Source organism: Lolium rigidum, chromosome 3 (assembly GCF_022539505.1).
Source record: "Lolium rigidum isolate FL_2022 chromosome 3, APGP_CSIRO_Lrig_0.1, whole genome shotgun sequence".
NCBI classification, from domain to species: Eukaryota; Viridiplantae; Streptophyta; class Magnoliopsida; order Poales; family Poaceae; genus Lolium; species Lolium rigidum.
In genome coordinates, this window is record NC_061510.1 from 99,026,744 (window position 1) to 99,045,908 (window position 19,165).

The 19,165-nt window shown below is 43.3% G+C and overlaps 2 protein-coding genes across 2 annotated transcripts; one reads left to right on the plus strand and one right to left on the minus strand.

Moving 5' to 3' along the window:
- The first annotated feature begins 594 nt into the window (after positions 1–594).
- Positions 595–7,895, plus strand: LOC124702005 (coronatine-insensitive protein homolog 2-like). The gene is made up of 3 exons (XM_047234102.1): positions 595–1,091; positions 6,122–6,611; positions 6,741–7,895. Exons 1-3 carry the CDS (start codon positions 610–612, stop codon positions 7,518–7,520), a joined length of 1,752 nt encoding a protein of 583 aa, XP_047090058.1. The 5' UTR covers positions 595–609; the 3' UTR covers positions 7,521–7,895.
- A 457-nt stretch (positions 7,896–8,352) lies between these two features.
- LOC124695246 (serine/arginine-rich splicing factor SR45a-like) lies at positions 8,353–10,368 on the minus strand. The gene is made up of 7 exons (XM_047228116.1): positions 10,346–10,368; positions 10,191–10,265; positions 9,960–10,071; positions 9,713–9,862; positions 9,311–9,374; positions 9,091–9,178; positions 8,353–9,012 (listed from the first exon to the last, which is right to left on the minus strand). The coding sequence occupies exons 1-7, from the start codon at positions 10,366–10,368 to the stop codon at positions 8,544–8,546; spliced, it is 981 nt and encodes a 326-aa protein (XP_047084072.1). The 3' UTR covers positions 8,353–8,543.
- Positions 10,369–19,165: the final 8,797 nt, after the last annotated feature.

Sequence of the window (19,165 nt, forward strand, 5' to 3'; positions counted from 1 at the left end):
AAATTTTAATAAAGTTCAGACAGAGGGAGTACATATGAATTATTTCTTCGTGTTTGCTCCTTGACAACAGTGGAAAAGGTCCAAGTGACACGGCAAGATGTGGATCACCTCACACTACTGTACGTTCCCAATGCCTGTACGACGGTCTGGTACGAGTGCATGGCACCACGGATGAGATATTTCCAAATTTAGCACCCACTGGTCCTCGGATGAATCTAGACACCGCGAGAACAATGGTAACCGTAAAAGCCCTAGATTGGGAAAACCGACCAGACCAAAACTTGTTCGGGACGCGCACGAAACGGAGATAAGGTTGGCTGGCTGCGAGAACGAAAAAAAATATCTCGTACCCGGGCCCAGGTGTCATTGGGCGGCCGCGCCCCCATCGCGCAGCCGCACAAGGCCAGCCACAGAAAAGAGGAAAAGCCTTCGCGTCGTCCGGGCGACCGGAAAGAATCCCTAAATATTTCCCCATTCGCCCCCCCGTCCCCCTTTCCCACTCCACAACCCCACGCTCGCCCACCACCACCACCCTCCCCGTTGAAATCCGCGGCGGAGCGGATCGGCCCGGCGCCAGATCGGCGAGACCCCCGCCGCGCCGCCCCGACGATGGCCGGCCACCTGGGGAGGGCCATGAGCTTCGGGATCCCGGACCTGGCCCTGGGCCTGGTGCTCAACTACGTCGACGACCCCTGGGACCGCGACGCCATCTCGCTCGTCTGCCGCCACTGGAACCGCTTCGACGCGCAGAGCCGCAAGCACGTCACCATCGCCATGGCCTACTCCACCACGCCCGCGCGCCTCCTCCGCCGCTTCCCCTGCCTCGAGTCGCTCAAGCTCAAGGCCAAGCCCCGGGCCGCCATGTTCAACCTCATCCCCGAGGACTGGGGCGGCTCCGCCACGCCCTGGATCCGCGAGCTCTCCGCCTCCTTCAGCTGCCTCAAGGTGCTGCACCTACGCAGGATGATCGTCTCCGACGACGACATCGCCGTGCTCGTACGCGCCAAGGCGCACATGCTCGTCTCGCTCAAGCTCGACCGATGCTCCGGCTTCTCCACGCTCTCCCTCGCCCTCATCGCACGCTCCTGCAAGTAATTCCTCGGTTCCCCCCGTCCTCCTCTTCCCCTGCTTCTTCTCCTTCTTCACGGATGAGCGCGTAGATTAGCTTGCTTGATTCCTCCTGCTTGTCCTCTACGGATGAATTGCTAGTACGTACTAGTTTCGCTCGTATTTCGGTGGATTTCCTCTTTCGAAATGGTGTTTGCTCCTCCTGCAACTAATTTCTCGTTTCCCGTGCTTGTTCTCGTTCACAGATAAGCATGGATTAGCTCGCTTACATACAGTTTCTCGCGCTTGTCCTGCGGGTGAATTACTGCTAGTAGTTTCGCTTATTTTTAGATGGATTTTCTCTTCCGCTGTGCTGTTTTTCTTCTTGGATTGGAAAAGGTTAATGGATGGGATGTTCGTAAAGGGGAACCTATCCGATAAGGTTTTTTTCCCCTCAGAGAGAAAAGGGGAAAGTGCGTGTAACGTTTTGCTGTTACCTGTTCTTCACGATGTAAAAACATCTTGGTAGGAATTGGGGATGAACTCGCTTTAGAATACTACTGCTAGGAATTGGGAAATGTGGACTTTAACTGCCGTACTTTCTGTTTTGACTTCCCGTGCTTGTTTGTCGTTCACAGATAAGCATAGATTTGTTTGATTGCAGTTTCTCCTGCTTGTCCCGCAAATGAATTACTAGTAGTTTCGCTTGTTTGTAGATGGATTTTCTCTTCGGAAATGGTCCTTTTCTTCTTGGAAAAGGTTGGTGGATGGCATGTCTGTAAAAGGGAACCTATCTGATAAGGGGTTCTCCCCTGACAAAAGGGGAAAAGTGCGTGTAACGTTTTGCTGTAGCCTTCTCTTCATTTTTCGAAATGGGGTATAACCTTTTCTTCATGATGTAAAAACATCTTTGGTAATCTTAGGAATTGTGGATGAACTTAAGTTTTAGAGTACTAGGAATTGGGAAATGTGGACTTCAGCTGCCGTAGTTTCTACTTTGACAGTGAGTGCCCAACTTGTTTGATTCGCTGATACTTCTGTAAAGCATCCTGCTACTCTTACGGATTGAGGATGAACACTAACTTTTGAATACTAGGAATTGGGAAATGTGGACTTTAACTGCCGTAATTTCTACTTTGACAGTGAGTGCCAAACTTGTTTGATTCGCTGACACTTCTGTAAAGCATCTTGCTACTCTTACGGATTGGGGATGAACTCTAATTTTTGAATACTAGGAATTGGGAAATGTGGACTTTTACTGCCGTAATTTCTGTTTTAACTTCCCGTGCTTGTTCTCGTTCACAGATAAGCATAGATTAGCTCGATTACAGTCTCTCCTGCTTGTCCTACAGATGAATGATTAGTAGTTTCGCTTGTTTTTAGATGGATTTTCTCTTTGGGAATGGTGTTTTTCTTCTTGGAAAAGGTTGATGTATGGGAGGTTTGTGATAAGGGGGTTTATTCCTTGAGAAAAGGGGAAAATTGCGTGTAACGTTTTGTTGTAACCTTTTCTTCATGATGTATATATATCTTGCTACTCTTAGGGATTGGGATGAACTCTAGCTTTAGAATACCAGGAATTGGGAAATGTGGACTTCAGTTGCCACAATTTCTGTTTTAGCTTCCCGTGCTTGTTCTCGTCCAGGGATAAGCATAGATTATTTCGATTGCAGTTTCTCCTGCTTGTCCTACAGATGAATTACTAGTAGTTTCGCTTGTTTTTAGATGAATTTTCTCTTTGGAAATAGTGTTTGCTCCTGCAAGTGATTTCTCATCTCCCATCTTCCCATGCTAGTTCTCGTTGACAGATAAGTATAGATTAGCTCAGCTACAGTTTCTCCTGCTTGTCGTACAGATGAATTACTAGTAGTTTCGCTTTATCTAGATGAATTTTATCTTTGGGAGTGGTGTTTGCTCCTGCAAGTGATTTCTCATTTCCGGTCTTCCCATGCTTGTTCTCGTTGACAGATAAGCATAGATTAGCTCGACTAGTTTCTCCTGCTTTTGTCCCACATGTGAATTATTAGTAATTTCGCTGGTGTTTAGATGGATTTTCTCTTCGGAATGGTGCTTTTCTTCTTGGAAAAGGTTGATGGATGGGATGTTTGTAAAAGGGAACCCATCCGATAAGCGTTTTTTGCCTAAGAAAAGGGGGAAAGTGCGTGTAACGTTTTGCTGTTACCTTTTTTTCACGATGTAAAAACATCTTGGTACTCATAGGAATTGTGGATGAACTCTAGCTTTACAGCACTACTAGGAATTGCGAAATGTGGACTTTAACTGCTGTAATTTCTGGTTTGACAATGAGTTCCCAACTTGTTTGATTCCCTGACACTTCTGTAGAGAACTCATTTGTATCATACTTGGCAGACGTTTGAAACAGAATTAGTGTTGTTAATTCTTAGTAAGAGCTTGCATTCACTTGTTTTTAGATAGATTTTCTCTTTGGAAGTGGTGTTTGCTCCTGCAAGTAGTTTCTCATTCTCGTCTTTGCTTGTTCTTGTTCACAGATAAGCATAGATTAGCTCGACTACAGTTTCTCTTGCCCGTCTTTGTAGTTTCGCTTGCTTTAGGTTGATTTCTCTTCAACAATGTTGTTTTTCTTCTTGCAAAAGGTTCATGGATGGGATGTTTGTAGAAGGGAACCCATCCGATAAGGGGGTTTTCCCTGAGAAAAGGGGAAACGTGCGTGCAATGTTTTGTTGCTATCTTTTCATGATGTAAAAATATCTGGGTACTCTTAGGAATGGGGGATGAATTCCAGATTTAGAATACTATGGATTAAGAAATGTGGACTTTAACTGCCTTAATTTTTTCCTTTCCTGTCCCTGATCCTTGTTCTCGTTCACACATACGCATAGATTAGCTCGATTACTGTTTCTCTTGCTGGTCCTGCAGATGAATTACTAGTCGTTTCACTTGTTTTTAGATGGATTTTCACTTCGGAAATGGTGTTTTTCTTCTTGGAAAAGGTTGTTGGATGGGATGTTTGTACTACCTCCGTTTCAAAATAAGTGTCACAGTTTTTTCTAGATTCGAGTGTATCTAGACACATTTTTGTTGTGTAGATACATCCGCATCTTGATAAAGTTGCGACACTTATATTTTAGAAGGGCTTTTTCCCTGAGAAAAGGGGAAAAGTGCGTGTAACGTTTTGTTGGAACCTTTTCTTCATGATGTAAAAACATCTTGGTACTTTTAGGAATTGGGGATGAACTCTAGCTTCAGAATACAAGGAATTGGGAAATGTGGACTTTAACTGCCTTAGTTTCAGGTTTGACAGTGAGTGCCCAACTTGTTTGATTCGCTGACATTTCTGTAAAGCATCTTGTTACTCTTAGGAATTGGGGATGAACTCTAGCTTTATAATACTAGGAATTGGGAAATGTGTACTTTAATTGCTGTAATTTCTGTTTTAACTTCCTGTGCTTGTTCTCGTTCACAGATAGCTCGATCACAGTTTCTCCTGCTTGTCCTACAGATGAATTACTAGTAGTTTCGCTTGTTCTTAAATGGATTCTCTTTGGAAATAGTGTTTGCTCCTGCAAGTGATTTCTCATTTCCTGTCTTCCGTGCTTGTTCTCGTTGAAGATAAGCATAGATTAACTTGACTACAGTTTGTCCTGCTTGTCATGCAGATGAATTACTAGTAGTTTCGCTAGTTCCTAGATGATTTTCTCTTTGGAAATTGCGTTTTTCTTCTTGGAAAAGGTTGATGAATGGGATGTTTGCAAAAGGGAACCCATCCGATAAGGGGCTCAAGTGCGAGTAACATTTTGTTGTAACCTTTTCTATTATGTAAAAACATATTGGTACTCTTAGGAATTGGGGATGAACTCTAGCTTTAGAATACTTGGAATTGTGAAATGTGGACTTTAACTGCCGTAGTTTCTGCTTTGACGTGACTGCCCAACTTGTTTTATTCGCTGACACTTCTGTAAAGCATCTTGCTACTCTTAGGAATTGGGGATGAACTCTAGCTTTTAGAATACTAGGAATTGGGAAATGTGGACTTTAATTGCCGTAATTTATGTTTTTACTTCCCGTCTTGTTCTCGTTCACGGGTAAGCATAGACTGGCTCGATTATAGTTTCTCCTGCTTGTCCTAGAGTTCAATTACCAGTAGTTTCGCTTGTTTTTAGATGGATTTTCTCGTTAGAAATAGTATTTTCTCCTGCAAGTGATTTCTCATTTCCTGTATTCTCTTGCTAGTTCTCGATGACAGATAAGCATAGATTAGCTCGATTACAGTTTCCCGTGCTTGTCCTGCAGATGAATTACTAGTAGTTTCACTTTTTTAGATGGATTTTCTCTTCGGAAATGGTGTTTCCTTATTGCAATAGGCTGATGGATGGGATGTTTGTAGAAGGGAACCCATCCGGTAAGGTGTTTTTCCCCTGAGAAAAAGGGTAAAAGTGCGTGTAACGTTTTGTTGTTACCCTTTCTCCATGATGTAGAGACATCTTGGTACTCTAAAGAATTGGGGATGAAATCTAACTTTAGAATACTAGGAATTGGGAAATGTGGACTGTAACTGCTGTAATTTTTGTTTAAAATTCCCGTGCTTGTTATCGTTCACAGATAAGCATGGATTAGCTCGATTACAGTTTCTCCTGCTCATCCTAGAGATGAATTACGTAGTTGCACTTTTTTTGTTAGATGGATTTTCTCTTCAGGAATGGTGTTTTTCTTCTTGGAAAAGATTGATGGATGGAATGTTTCCAAAAGGGAACCCTTCAGATAAGGTGTTTTTCCCCGAGAGATGGGAAACAGTGTGTGTAACGTTTTTTTGTTACCTTTTCTTCATGATGTAAAAGCATCCTGGTACTCTTAGGAATTGGGGATGAACTCTAGCTTTAGAATGTTAGGAATTAGGAAATGTGGATTTTAACTGACGTAATTTCTGGTCTGACAGTGAGTGCCCAACTTGTTTGATTCGCTGACACTTCTGTAGAGAACTCATTCATATGATACTTGGCAGATGTTTGAAACAGAATTAGTGTTGTGAACTCTTTGTAAGAGCGTGCATTCGTAGGTTACTAGTTTAACCAGTTATGTTTGTTGTCATGTGCAGGAAACTGGATACATTACTTCTTGAAGAAAGCACAATTGCTGAGAAAGAAAATGATGAATGGCTTCGTGAGCTTGCTACCAGCAATACTGTCCTTGAGACGCTGAATTTCTTCTTGACAGATATCTACGCATCCCCTGAATATCTTGCCCTCCTTGTGCGCAATTGCCGAAGGCTGAAAATTCTGAAGATTAGCGAGTGTTCCATGCCTCAACTGATCGATTTGTTCCGTACAACAGAAACACTACAAGAATTTGCTGGGGGTTCCTTTGAGGACTATCTGGATCAAGGCGGGCAGAGTGGAAATTACAATAACTACTATTTCCCTCCTTCGATACAGCGCTTGAGTTTTAACTACATGGGAACAAATGAGATGCAGATACTATTTCCATATTGCGCTGCACTCAAGAAATTAGACCTTACGTTTACATTCCTTACCACAGAGGATCACTGTCAGTTAGTCCAGCGCTGTCCAAATCTTGAAGTTCTGGAGGTATGTTCTGGCAGACTATGTTGCATGATTTTTTCCTTTTGCTATCTTTCCTGTTTGGAGGTTGGATAGTGAATATACTGCCTCAAACGTGTTATGCTGATAATTTGTTTCCGTTTTGAATTCGAACAGGTGAGAGATGTGATAGGAGATCGAGGATTGGAAGTTGTTGCACAGACCTGCAAGAAATTACAGAGACTCAGAGTAGAGAGAGGAGATGATGACCAAGGAGGTCTTGAGGACGAACATGGTAGAGTCACACATGTGGGGTTGAGGGCTGTAGCTGAAGGCTGCCCTGATTTGCAGTACTGGGCGGTACATGTGTCTGACATTACAAATGCAGCTCTAGAAGCCATTGGTACGTACAGCAAAAACCTGAACGACTTCCGACTTGTCCTGCTTGATAGACAACCGCAGATAACCGAAATGCCCCTTGACAACGGGGTTCGTGCTTTGCTGAGTGGATGCACCAAACTCCAGAGGTTTGCATTTTATGTGAGACCTGGAGCTCTATCTGATGTTGGCCTTTCCTATGTTGGTGAATTAAGCAAGACCATCCGCTACATGTTGCTCGGAAATGTTGGGAGTTCTGATGATGGACTGCTGGCATTCGCAAGAGGATGCCCAAGCTTGCAGAAATTGGAGCTAAGGAGTTGCTGCTTCAGTGAACGTGCAATTGCTCTCGCGGCGTTACAGCTGAAGTCACTCAGATATCTGTGGGTGCAGGGATACTTAGCATCTCCTACTGGTGGTGAGCTCATGGCAATGGTACGCCCCTTCTGGAACATTGAGTTTATTGCTGCACCAAGTCAAAGCCAGCCAGGCCAGGCACAGATTCTGGCATACTACTCTCTGGCTGGGGCTAGAACAGATTTACCTCCGTCGGTTATTCCCCTCCATCCATCAGTTTGAATCTAAAAGGTCAACCAGTTAGTGTACATACATGTTTTTGATGCCAGACTACTCTCTGGATAGGGTATAGGATGTTTGAAATGTCCACAAACCTGGATGCTCTATTACAACAATGATATTCCACGGCACAGGGCCAATCACAGAACTGAAAGCTCGAGGATAACAGATTACTCCGAACTGTCTTCATGGATTTACTATACCATTTTGACAAAGCTCAGGCACATTTTTGTAATAATGTGACCATTTTGTACTGTTCTGTGGCATTTTTCTGTTCTTCAGTTTTGCACCAACTGTATCATTGATCTACGAATGACCATGTCAGATTAGTTGTACCGTCTGTAATTTGTGCACAATGTTTTGTATCACCCATGATTATCTGGGACCTGGGCTGGAACTTAGCTGCCATTTGTCCCCTGCTTTGCTTGTCACTGTTTTCTGACTTATTGTCTGTATCTGAACTTAACATGTTGCGTGTTACAGCGTTGCAAGTCTGAGAGGCTATGTGGAGCAACTGCAAAAGCAAGCTCCGTAGCACCTTCTCGGTTCAAAGTAAACTTAACAAGATTTCAGAAAGATATAGATTTAGATTCTATCCATAGAATTATTTCTATTTAGGTTGTTTCATTTGTATGGCTAGAGTACCTTAGAGCTTCTGCTTGGTTGAGGAAAACTTTTTTCATCCACTCAAAAGTTCTTTCTCTGGTTCATTTGTAATTTATGTAGCGTCGAACTCTCTTTCATCCAAATTCTTACACTAGAAAATATCTCCTCACAAAGAACTCATCAGTAGAATGTATGCCAGTCCAGCAAATACTGGATCACGAGTACTATATGGGCACGAAATTAGCAAAATATCAATATCCAGTACAACATAACATCAACATACATACTCCTATGTTTTGTATGTTCTGAATAAAGACAAAATATAGTTCTGCACGTCCTACATGAGCGCAACAGAGATTACTACAAAGCATTATAAATCCAGGGTTGCGACAAAATACGGTGGCGTTGCTACCTAAACCATCAGGCCCTAGATGAGCTGGAGCGCTCCCTAGAAACAGACCTCGAGTAGGAGCTGCGGCTGTGAGCATAGCTTTCCCTTGAATGTCTCTTGCCTGATGACCTGCTGCGCGATTGCTTGACTTCTTCGTCATATCCTGTCCTCGGAGAACAGCTCCTCGATTCTTCTGATACTGGAGAGCAGCTGCGCGAGTAGCTCGTGCACGGCGACACACTTGGAGAAGAGCCGCGTCTTCTGTCCCTAGGAGACGAGCGCCTGCTGTAGTATGGTGAAACAGAACGGCCATAGGAATGTGACCTCCGCCTTCCGTAACGGTAGGGAGATCTCGAACGGTAGCGATGACCATGGCGAGGTGAGTAGTATGACCGACGCCTGTCATAGGGAGAGTATGATCTGCGCCTTCCATATGGGGAGTATGATCTGCGCCTTTCGTATGGAGAGTTGGACCTGTCGGAGGGACTGCATGATCTCCTTATGCCATAAGGTGAGTAGGATTACCTCCTGTCATGGCGAGAGTACGATCGTCCTCTGCTATAAGGAGAATAAGACCGCTCCCGCTCTCGCTCCCACTCAGGCGAGTACCGTGAGCTGTAACGGTCTCTCCTAACAGGGGATATACTTGGGTAATACCTCCGCCCTGGTATCACCATATATAATATAATGGTATGTCAATGATCGGTGATATAAAGAGATAGTCAAGGTTGCTTACTTTCTGACACATAATAATGGTGCTAAGACGTTCAAGATAAATCAAGTCACAACAGCTTACCACGTGACGATTTGGAGCCAAGATACCTTCCAGCTGTTGGGTTTCGACCTCGTCTTCTCTTTGCCTGTGGAGTAGGGAGCAAAATTAGTGCTAGTTGTCTTTCACATCAAAATCATGATCAAATAATATTGGGAATCTGAAGAACACAAACAATATGGAAATAATATGATGTTAGGCGTACAACCCTTTGGTTGAGGTAGCATGGTTTCGTTGTTAGGTTGTGTATCTTTTGAATTTGATGCGGAACAGCTGCGGGCATCTACCTGCTGCTGTCAACAAAATCTTGAAACAAGAAGAGCACTCAAATATTCAGCTTGAGAAGGCTAATGTGTACGTACAAAATCCACCCCATATAGAAGGAACATTGAAAAATATCAGGGAGTAACAATCTTGTGACGATACCTTCTCAACAGTAATGACACGACCTTCCAGCACAGAACTGTCCAGATATTTGATGCAACGTTCTGCCTCCTTGAGAGTGGCCATGGTAACAAATCCAAAGCCCCGTGATTCCCTTGTCCATGGGTCAAGTACTATACTTGCATCGATCACCTGTGGCAGAGCCAGCAGAAAGAAGTTGTGGAGTCGTTAGCAATCTATTTTCATGTGTAACAGTACTTCCCTCCGCAAAGATGTCTGCAAAGGTTACCTCTCCCTCAGCAGAGAAGTGCTTCTCCAAATCTCGATCTGTTGTACGAGATGACAGACCAGTCACATATAGATTGTTCCCAGGGTTTTCAATGTCACTTGAATCCACACTCCTACGTATTAGATAGACAGCAAATAACTCAATAATATTACAAGAGACAGAAATGCCTAGAGTACAAAACCTAGAACAAGGGTACAAACATATTAGTGATATCGAGGATAAAAGCCATACCTAGAACGACTCCTATACCTCGAATAGCTACTTTGCCTGCAAGATGATGGAGAATATGAGCAGGTTTCAGTTACTCTAATTACAGAGGATCAATAATCATAATAACATATCTGAACATAAGAAAGAAACAAAGTGTGGAAAGTCATAGTGCTTACCTTGATCCTCTTGAGTACGACATCTGCAAAACAGACAGATAAATGAATCAATAACCACCAGACGAACTCAAATATACATAAGAAGCATGAAACAATTTTAAAAAGCATGCAACTAAACTTTAAATATTGTGCTTGTGTAACAAACTATGCTGAATAGTCTATTCTGAGCCTCACATAGAAGTTTTTGTCAGCTGAATAGCTCAATTTCAGGCGTGCAAAAAACCATGGATCAATTTGCAGGAACGAAGATAGATTCTTTTTTGGTACCACTATCTGAATTTATTAGTTGCAGCCCTTGGCAAACTTATTTCCTTACAGGAGGTGGCCACGATCTTATTGTACATGTATTTCCAAATTGTTTCTCACCGATGTTCTCTTGCATATTCTGGCAGAAAATTTTGTTTGTCTGAAAGCCGGACAGTTAATGGCTGCAAACCTTATTTTGTATTCAGTTCACCGTAAAAATGCGTTCCCACAACAGTTTCCTTCCCAACAACTCAAAGATCCCATATAACTGTGCTTATTCACTGAAATATGTTATCCCACGCCCTGAATGGGTAAAAAAAAAACTTCTACACCGAGAGGATCTCCGTTTAACTTGCTCGTGTCATATATAGATCTGACGAATTTGGAAACCATTACTTAAAAAAATGAGTTTGCAAGCCAGGATTTGGGGTATCTCGACCCTGACCTACTTATATTTTCTAATGGCGTGTGTGCGGCTTATGGCTCTCTACGATCTGCAGGCTATGAGCTTTGCGCAAAACTATCATAAAATCAAAACTATAGAACTGAAATCCGGATGAACACGCAACAACATCACTCAATCGAAGTATCGTATGCTACTGATGAAACATGAGAAGAATCGGAGGAAATACCTTTCGTCGCCGCTCCGATCCGGACCTCCGAAGCCTCTCGAGCCTGTGCTTTCGTCTCTGCCTCTGTCAGTTTACGACTTGCGACACACCGTCTCTCCTTTCCCGTTTGGTCGCGAACGCGCGTGTGGAATAAATGGAGGTAGCCTACGCCCTGCTCGAACGTTCTGGAGGAAGGCGGACGCGAAACTTTCTCAAATCCGGTTGAATCGGACGCACGCAGCGCACGGCGCCGCCTCACGTTTAAACACCTGGCACCTATTCAAGCCATCAGTTTTTCCTCTTTTTACCCGTTTTCCTACCAACGAACCCATGTCTTTGGGACACTTGTCACACAAATTCTGGTTTGTCAAAAACTTATTCGGGCAGAACAGAATACCCTCGCAAACCGAGGTGGTTAGGTTTCTTGTGGTGGAACCATCCAACTTAAGTTAAGTTCTAGACTTAGCATTGGTATTTGCATTTATCTGGATTTATTTTAGGATTTAACTTCTTTCAATGGTAGGTGTTTATTGGGGTGAGTGTGCATGCATGTTTGTGAGCGTATGCGTTTGGTTTGACAAAAAATCAGAAAGGCGAAAATCTTTCGTAGCCGTTGTTGGGTGCAAGGGTCGATGTCCGTGCCAACACTTGTCCAAACTTTGCAATGGCCATACAAGTATACTATTTCTAATCTTATAACATAAATAATATAAAATGTTCTAAATACACAATGATGATGCCCTAGCTACTGCTATGGCCACTATATTAGTTACAAAAAAGTAGAAAAATATAGCAGAGAACAACATTGATTTATGATTCCAACTTCTGATCTTTCATGGCTGCTTGAAGAATTTCAGTCTATGGATGCTTGCATGGCACGCACTATCTTGCCAAACAGTTGGAAAATATCCAATTGTGAATCTCTTACCAAACAGGAAGATAACAAAGACCACCCATAAACCCAGGACAAATCCTGCAGCCATATAAGATAAAACTACCGTATATATGCTTGATGCTCATCAATATCCCCTCCAGTTATTACATTAGGGCACGAACTCTTCCTGGGAAGAGGAGGCCGGCATAGGTAGTCATTGCCGATGTACGATGATGCAGGATCAATGAGGGTCTGAAGCTTCCTAACAAATTATTGTATGACAGGTTTAGCTTGCTCAACATTATCAATCTGAGAAATTGGAAGGAATTCCACCGGAGAGTTCATTGCATGACATGTCGAGAGACTCCAATGATCCAAGTAAGCTGATCTTCTCTGGAATCTTACGAGAGGACTAATTATGAGAGATGTTGAGGTTTTTCAGATTAACAAGAGATGTTATCCCAACTGGAATCTCTCCAACCAAACTGTTGCAGGACAATTCAAAGACAACCATATAAATGAGGCTGCTGTTTAATCAAGGTACTGATCTTTTGTTACCACTGATGGGATTCGTAGCATAGAAAACAAAAAATTTCCTACCGCAAGAACGAAAAACAAGCCAAGATCTAATCTAGTAGACGGTAGCAACGAGGAGATGATGAGACTAACCCTCGAAGATTCGCAAAGCTTAACGAGATTAGATCTCGGGGTGGATGTAGACGATCACTTGCCGCTTGCAAAAGCGCGTAGAAGATCTTGATCTCGACGGTGCCACAATCGGGCAGCACCTCCGTACTCGGTCACACGTTCGGTGTTGATGAAGACGACGTCCTTCTCCCCGTTCCAGCGGGCAGCGGAAGTAGTAGATCCTCCTCGGAATCCCGGCAGCACGACGGCTTGGTGGCGGTGGTGGTGGAGAACTCCGGCAGGCTTCGCCTAAGCGTATGCGGGAGCTATGGTGGAGGAGGAGGCGGCTAGGGTTGGGGAGGCAGCGGCTAGGGTTTGGGCGCCGGCTATGGGGGCGACCAGCTGTGGTGCTTGAGTTGGCCGGCCCCCTCCCCTTGCCCCTCTATTTATAGGTGGAAGCCCCAAGAGTTGGATCCCAAGTCTTCGAATAAGACCCCAAAAGAAATCCTACCATAGGAGGGAAACCTACTCAAGGAGGGAGTCCTACCCAATGTGGGACTCCCACCTTTCCTTGGTGGGGGGGTTGGCCGGCCACCCTTGGTGGAGTCCACCTGGGACTCCCCCACTAGGGTTTGGCCGGCTAGGGTTGTGGAGTCCCACCTTCCATAGTGCGTTTCTTCCGGACTTTTCTAGAACCTTCCATAAATGCACCGGATCATTTCCAAACATGGAATATGACTTCCTATATATGAATCTTATTCTCCGGACCATTCCGGAACTCCTCGTGATGTCCTGGATCCCATCCGAGACTCCGAACAAAACTTCGAACTCCATTTCCAAATTCCATATCTACTTAAACGACATCAAACCTTAAGTGTGTCACCCTACGGTTCGCGAACTATGCAGACATGGTTGAGACTTCTCTCCGACCAATAACCAATAGCGGGATCTGGAGATCCATAATGGCTCCCACATATTCAACGATGACTTAGTGATCGAATGAACCATTTACATACGATACCGATTCCCTTTGTCTCGCGATATATTACTTGTCCGAGGTTTGATCATCGGTATCATGATACCTTGTTCAACCTCGTCTCCTGACAAGTACTCTTTACTCGTACCGTGGTATGTGGTCTCTTATGAACCATTCATATGCTTGCAAGCCATTTAGACGACATTCCACCGAGAGGGCCCGAGTATATCTATCCGTCATCGGGATGGACAAATCCCACCGTTGATCCATATGCCTCAAGCTCATACTTTCCGGATACCTAATCCCACCTTTATAACCACCCATTTACGCAGTGGTGTTTGATGTAATCAAAGTACCCTTCCAAGCATAACTCGATTTATATGATCTCATGGTCGAAAGGACTTGGTAACTATGTATCGAAAGCTTATAGCAAATGAACTTAATGACGTGATCTTATGCTACGCTTAATTGGGTGTGTCCATTACATCATTCACATAATGATATAACCTTGTCATTAACAACATCCAATGCTCATGATCATGAAACGATGATCATCTATTAATCAACAAGCTAGTTATACAAGAGGCTTACTAGGGACTTCTTGTTGTTTACATAACACACATGTATCAATGTTTCGGTTAATACAATTATAGCATGGTATATAAACATTCATCATAAACACAAAGATATATAATAACCAATTTATTATTGCCTCTTGGGCATATCTCCAACAGTCTCCCACTTGCACTAGAGTCAATAATCTAGATTACATAGTAAGGTACCTAACACCCATGGCATTCTGGTGTTGGCCATGCTTTGCCCTAGGGAGAGCTTTAGTCAACGGATCTGCTACATTCAGATCAGTGTGTACTTTGCAAATCTTTACTTCTCCATCTTCGATGTACTCGCGAATCGAATGAAAACACAGACTTGATATGCTTTAGCTTCTTGTGTGACCTTGGTTCTTGTGCATTGGCGATGGCACCCATGTTGTCACAATAAATGACTAGTGGGTCCAATGCACTAGGAACCACACCGAGCTCAACAATGAACCTCTTCATCCATACCGCTTCCGATGAAGCCTCCGAAGCCGCTATGTATTCCGATTCTCGTTGAAGACTTCGCCACTGTGCACTCTGCTTGGAGCAGCACCAGCTTACTGCAGCACCATTCAATATAAACACGTACCCGGACCGAGACTTAGAGTCATCGTGATCGGTGTTCCAACTTGCATCGGTGTAACTTGTTACAACGAGCTCTTGGTCACCGCCATAACAAAGAAACATATCCTTAGTTCTTTTCAAGTACTTCGAGATATTCTTGATTGCTATCCGAGTGTTCCATTCCTGGATCACTTTGATATCCGCTAGTCAAACTAACGGCATGTGCTATATCCGGTCTAGTACACAGGCATGGCATACATGATAGAGCCTACTCGCCAAGGCATAGGGGATCCGATTCATTCTCTCTCTTTCTTCCGTCAGTAGTCGGACCTTGAGTTTTACTCAAGACCTTACCTCGGTAACATCGGTAAGAATCCTTTCTTACTTTCATCCATTCTAAACTTCTTTAGAATCTTGTCCAGGTATGTACTCGTGAAAGCCCTATTAGGCGTCTTGATCTATCTCGATAAATCTTGATGCCTAAAATGTACGTCGCTTCACCAAGGTCTTTCATTGAAAAACACTTATTCAAATAACCTTTTACACTCGCTTAATAGTTCTATATCATTCCCAATCAATAATATGTCATCTACATATAATATCGGGAATGCTACGAGCTCCCACTCACTTTCTTGTAAATACGAGCCTCTCCATGGCATCGTATAAACCCGAAGTCTTTGATCACCTTATCAAAGCGTCGGTTCCAACTCCCGGATGCTTGCTTCGAGTCCATAAATGGAACGCTGAAGTTTGCATACCATGTCAGCATTTTTAGGATCGACAAAACCTTTGGGTTGTACCATATACAACTCTTCCTCAATGTCACCATTAAGGAACGCCGTTTTGACATCCATCTGCCAAATCTCATAATCGAAAAATGCAGCTATTGCTAACAAAATCCTCACAGATTTTAGCTTCGCTACGGGTGAGAACGTCTCATCGTCGTCAACACCTTGAATTTGTCTGAAACCCTTTGCGACAAGTCGAGCTTTATAGACGAGTAACATTACCGTCAGCATCTGTTTTTCTCTCGAAGATCCATTTATTCTCAACAGCCTTGCGGCTATCGAGTAGATCTACCAAAGTCCATACTTTGTTATCATACATGGATCCCATTTCGGATTTCATGGCTTCTTGCCATTTGTTGGAATCTCGGGCTCATCATCGCTTCTTCATACGTCGCAGGGTCCTCATCATTGTTGTCCACAATCATGAGATTTAGACAAGGATCATACCAATCAGGAGTGGTACGCTCCCTTGTCGACCTACGAGGTTCAGTAGCTACCTCCCTCGAAGTTTCATGATCATTGTCATTAGCTTCCTCTGTTACCGGTGCGGGCGGCACAGGAACATCTTCCGGTACTGCGCTACTCTGATCAACGAGAGAAGGTTCAATAACCTTGTCGAGTTCTACTTTTCTTCCAATCACTTCTTTAGTGAGAAATTCTTTCTCAAGAAAGGTTCCGTTCTTAGCAACAAAGATTTTGCCTTTGGATCTGTGATAGAAAGTATACCTTATAGTTTCCTTAGGGTATCCTATGAAGACGCATTTCTCCGCTTTGGGTTCTAGCTTGTCCGGTTGCAATTTTTTTACATAGGCTTCGCAACCCCAAACTTTAAGGAACGACAGCTTAGGTTTCTTATTAAACCATAATTCATACGGTGTCGTTGCAACGGATTTTGATGGTGCCCTATTTAAAGTGAATGCTGCTGTCTCTAATGCATAACCCCAAAATGATAACGGCAAATCAGTAAGAGACATCATAGAACGAACCATATCTAAGAGAGTTCGATTACGACGTTCGGACACACCATTGCGCTGTGGTGTTCCTGGCGGTGTCAACTGTGAAAGTATTCCACATTTCTTTAAATGCATGCCAAACTCATAACTCAGATATTCACCTCCGCGATCAGAACGCAGAAACTTGATCTTCTTGTTACGTTGATTTTCTACTTCACTTTGGAATTCCTTGAACTTCTGGAAAGTTTCGGATTTATGTTTCATGAAATAGATATACCCATATCTACTCAGATCATCTGTGAAGGTTAGAACATAACGATAACCACCGCGCGAAGCTACACTCATTGGTCCGCACACATCGGTATGTATGATTTTCAATAAGTCTGTAGCTCGCTCCATAATACCAGAGAATGGAGTCTTAGTCATTTTTCCCATTAGACATGTTTCGTATCTGTCAAGTGACTGAAAATCAAGTGACTCAAGTAGTCCATCTACATGGAGTTTCTTCATGCGTTTCACTCCAGTATGACCAAGACGACAGTGCCACATATAAGTAGAATTATCATTCAATTTAATTCGCTTAGCATCAATGTTATGAACATGTGTATCGCTACTATCGAGATTTAATAGAAATAAACCATTCTTCTTAGGCGCATGACCATAAAAGATATTATTCATAAAAATAGAACAACCATTATTCTCAGACTTGAATGAATAATCGTCTTGCATTAAACACGATCCAGATATAATGTTCATGCTCAACGCAGGCACCAAATAATAATTATTAAGGTCTAAAACTAATCCCGATGGTAGATATAGAGGGAGCGTGCGGCATAGCGATCACATCGACCTTGGATCCATTTCCAACGCGCATCGTCACTTCATCCCTCGCTAGGCTTCGTTTATTCCGTAGTTCATGTTTCGAGTTACAAATGTGAGCAACCGAACCAATATCAAATACCCAGGCACTAGTACGAGAACCAGTGAGATAAACATCTATAGCATGTATATCAGATATACCTTTCTTCTTCTTGACAAGGCCGCTCTTCAGATCAGCCAGATACTTGGAGCAATTCCGCTTCGAGTGCCCCTTCCCATTGCGGTAATAGCAGATCGAGTATCAGGTTTAGGGCCACCCTTAGGCTTCTCAGGATGAGCGGCAGCTTTCTTGCCACCCTTCTTGAGGTCCGTCTTAGGTTTGCCCTGTTTCTTGAACTTGGTGGTCTTATTGACCATCAACACTTGGTGCTCTTTCTGTATCTCAACCTCAGCAGATTTCAGCATGGAGAAGAGTTCGAGTAACTCCTTGTTCATGTTCTCGCATATTGTAGTTCATCACGAAGTTCTTGTAACTTGGTGGCGGTGATTGGAGAACACGATGAATACCCAGCTGGTTAGGGATCACAATCCCCAAGTCATCGAGCTTCCTCGCATGTCCAGGACATAGCGAACATGTGCTCACTAACGGAGCTATCCTCTTCCATCATGCAGCCAAAGAACTGCTTCGAGGCCTCATAGCTTTCCACGGCCGCATGAGTTTCAAAGATAACTTTGAGCTCACGCATCATATCACAAGGGTCGTGGTGCTCAAAACGCTTTTGGAGCTCTGCCTCTAGGCTGCATAGGATGGCACACTGAACTTGAGAGTACACTTTAGCCCGAGCTTCGAAAACATTCTTTTCTTCCTCGGATACTACGGGAGGTGGTGTGGAACCTAGCGGTGCATCAAGCACATATTGCGATTTCCGCCATTGAGGAAGATCCTCACATGACGGAACGATCGGTGAAGTTGCTACCATTGCTTTTAAGCTTTTCTTTCTCTAGAAGCTGGTTAAAATTGATTGATGGGGACGCCATGATCTACAACAATTATTTGCAATAGTTTAGACTAGGTTTATGACAAATTGAGTTCAAATTTTAATTTAACAAAATTAAAAACTAGGTGAACTCCCACTCAAAACAATATCCCTCGCATTGTCTTAGTGATCACACGAACCAAATCCACCACACCAAGCCCGATCATCACGAACAAGATGTAATTTCAATGGCGAACACTCAAAGTGTTCATCATATCAATCATATGACTCATGCTCTACCTTTCGGTATCCCGTGTTCGAGACCATGTCACGTACATGCTAGGCTCGTCAAGGCAACCTTAGTACCCGCGTGTACAAAACTGGCTTGTACCCGTTGTATGCACATGTAGAATCTATCACATCCGATCATCACGAGATGCTTCGAAACGACAAGTCTTAGCAACGGTGCATACTAAGGATGAACACTTTATTATCTTGATATTTAGTGAGAGGGATCATCTTATAATGCTACAGTCGCGATCTAAGCAATATAAGATGCATAAAAAGGATTAACATCACATGCAATTCATATGTGATATGATATGGCCCTTTTGTCTTTGCGCCTTTGATCTTCATCTCCAAAGCACGGACATGATCCTCCATCATCAAAGAGCATGATCTCCATCATCGTCGAGCGTAGCACCAAGGTCAATGGCGTAGTCTTCATGATTGTCCTCCATGTAGCAACTATTACAACTACTTTGAAATACTACTCAACATGAAATT

What these genes read in the sequence shown, in the direction of transcription:
- LOC124695246 (XM_047228116.1), bottom strand. Translation starts at nt 10,368, where the DNA reads ATGTCGTACTCAAGAGGATCAAG. An exon ending in AGGTATAGGAGTCGTTCTAG is followed by an intron (nt 10,072 to 10,190) that starts GTATGGCTTTTA and finishes TCTAATACGTAG; the next exon opens with GAGTGTGGATTCAAGTGACA. An exon ending in ACTTCTCTGCTGAGGGAGAG is followed by an intron (nt 9,863 to 9,959) that starts GTAACCTTTGCA and finishes GCTCTGCCACAG; the next exon opens with GTGATCGATGCAAGTATAGT.
- LOC124702005 (XM_047234102.1), top strand. Translation starts at nt 610, where the DNA reads ATGGCCGGCCACCTGGGGAGGGCCATGAGCTTCGGGATCCCGGACCTG. An exon ending in CTCATCGCACGCTCCTGCAA is followed by an intron (nt 1,092 to 6,121) that starts GTAATTCCTCGG and finishes TGTCATGTGCAG; the next exon opens with GAAACTGGATACATTACTTC. An exon ending in CAAATCTTGAAGTTCTGGAG is followed by an intron (nt 6,612 to 6,740) that starts GTATGTTCTGGC and finishes GAATTCGAACAG; the next exon opens with GTGAGAGATGTGATAGGAGA.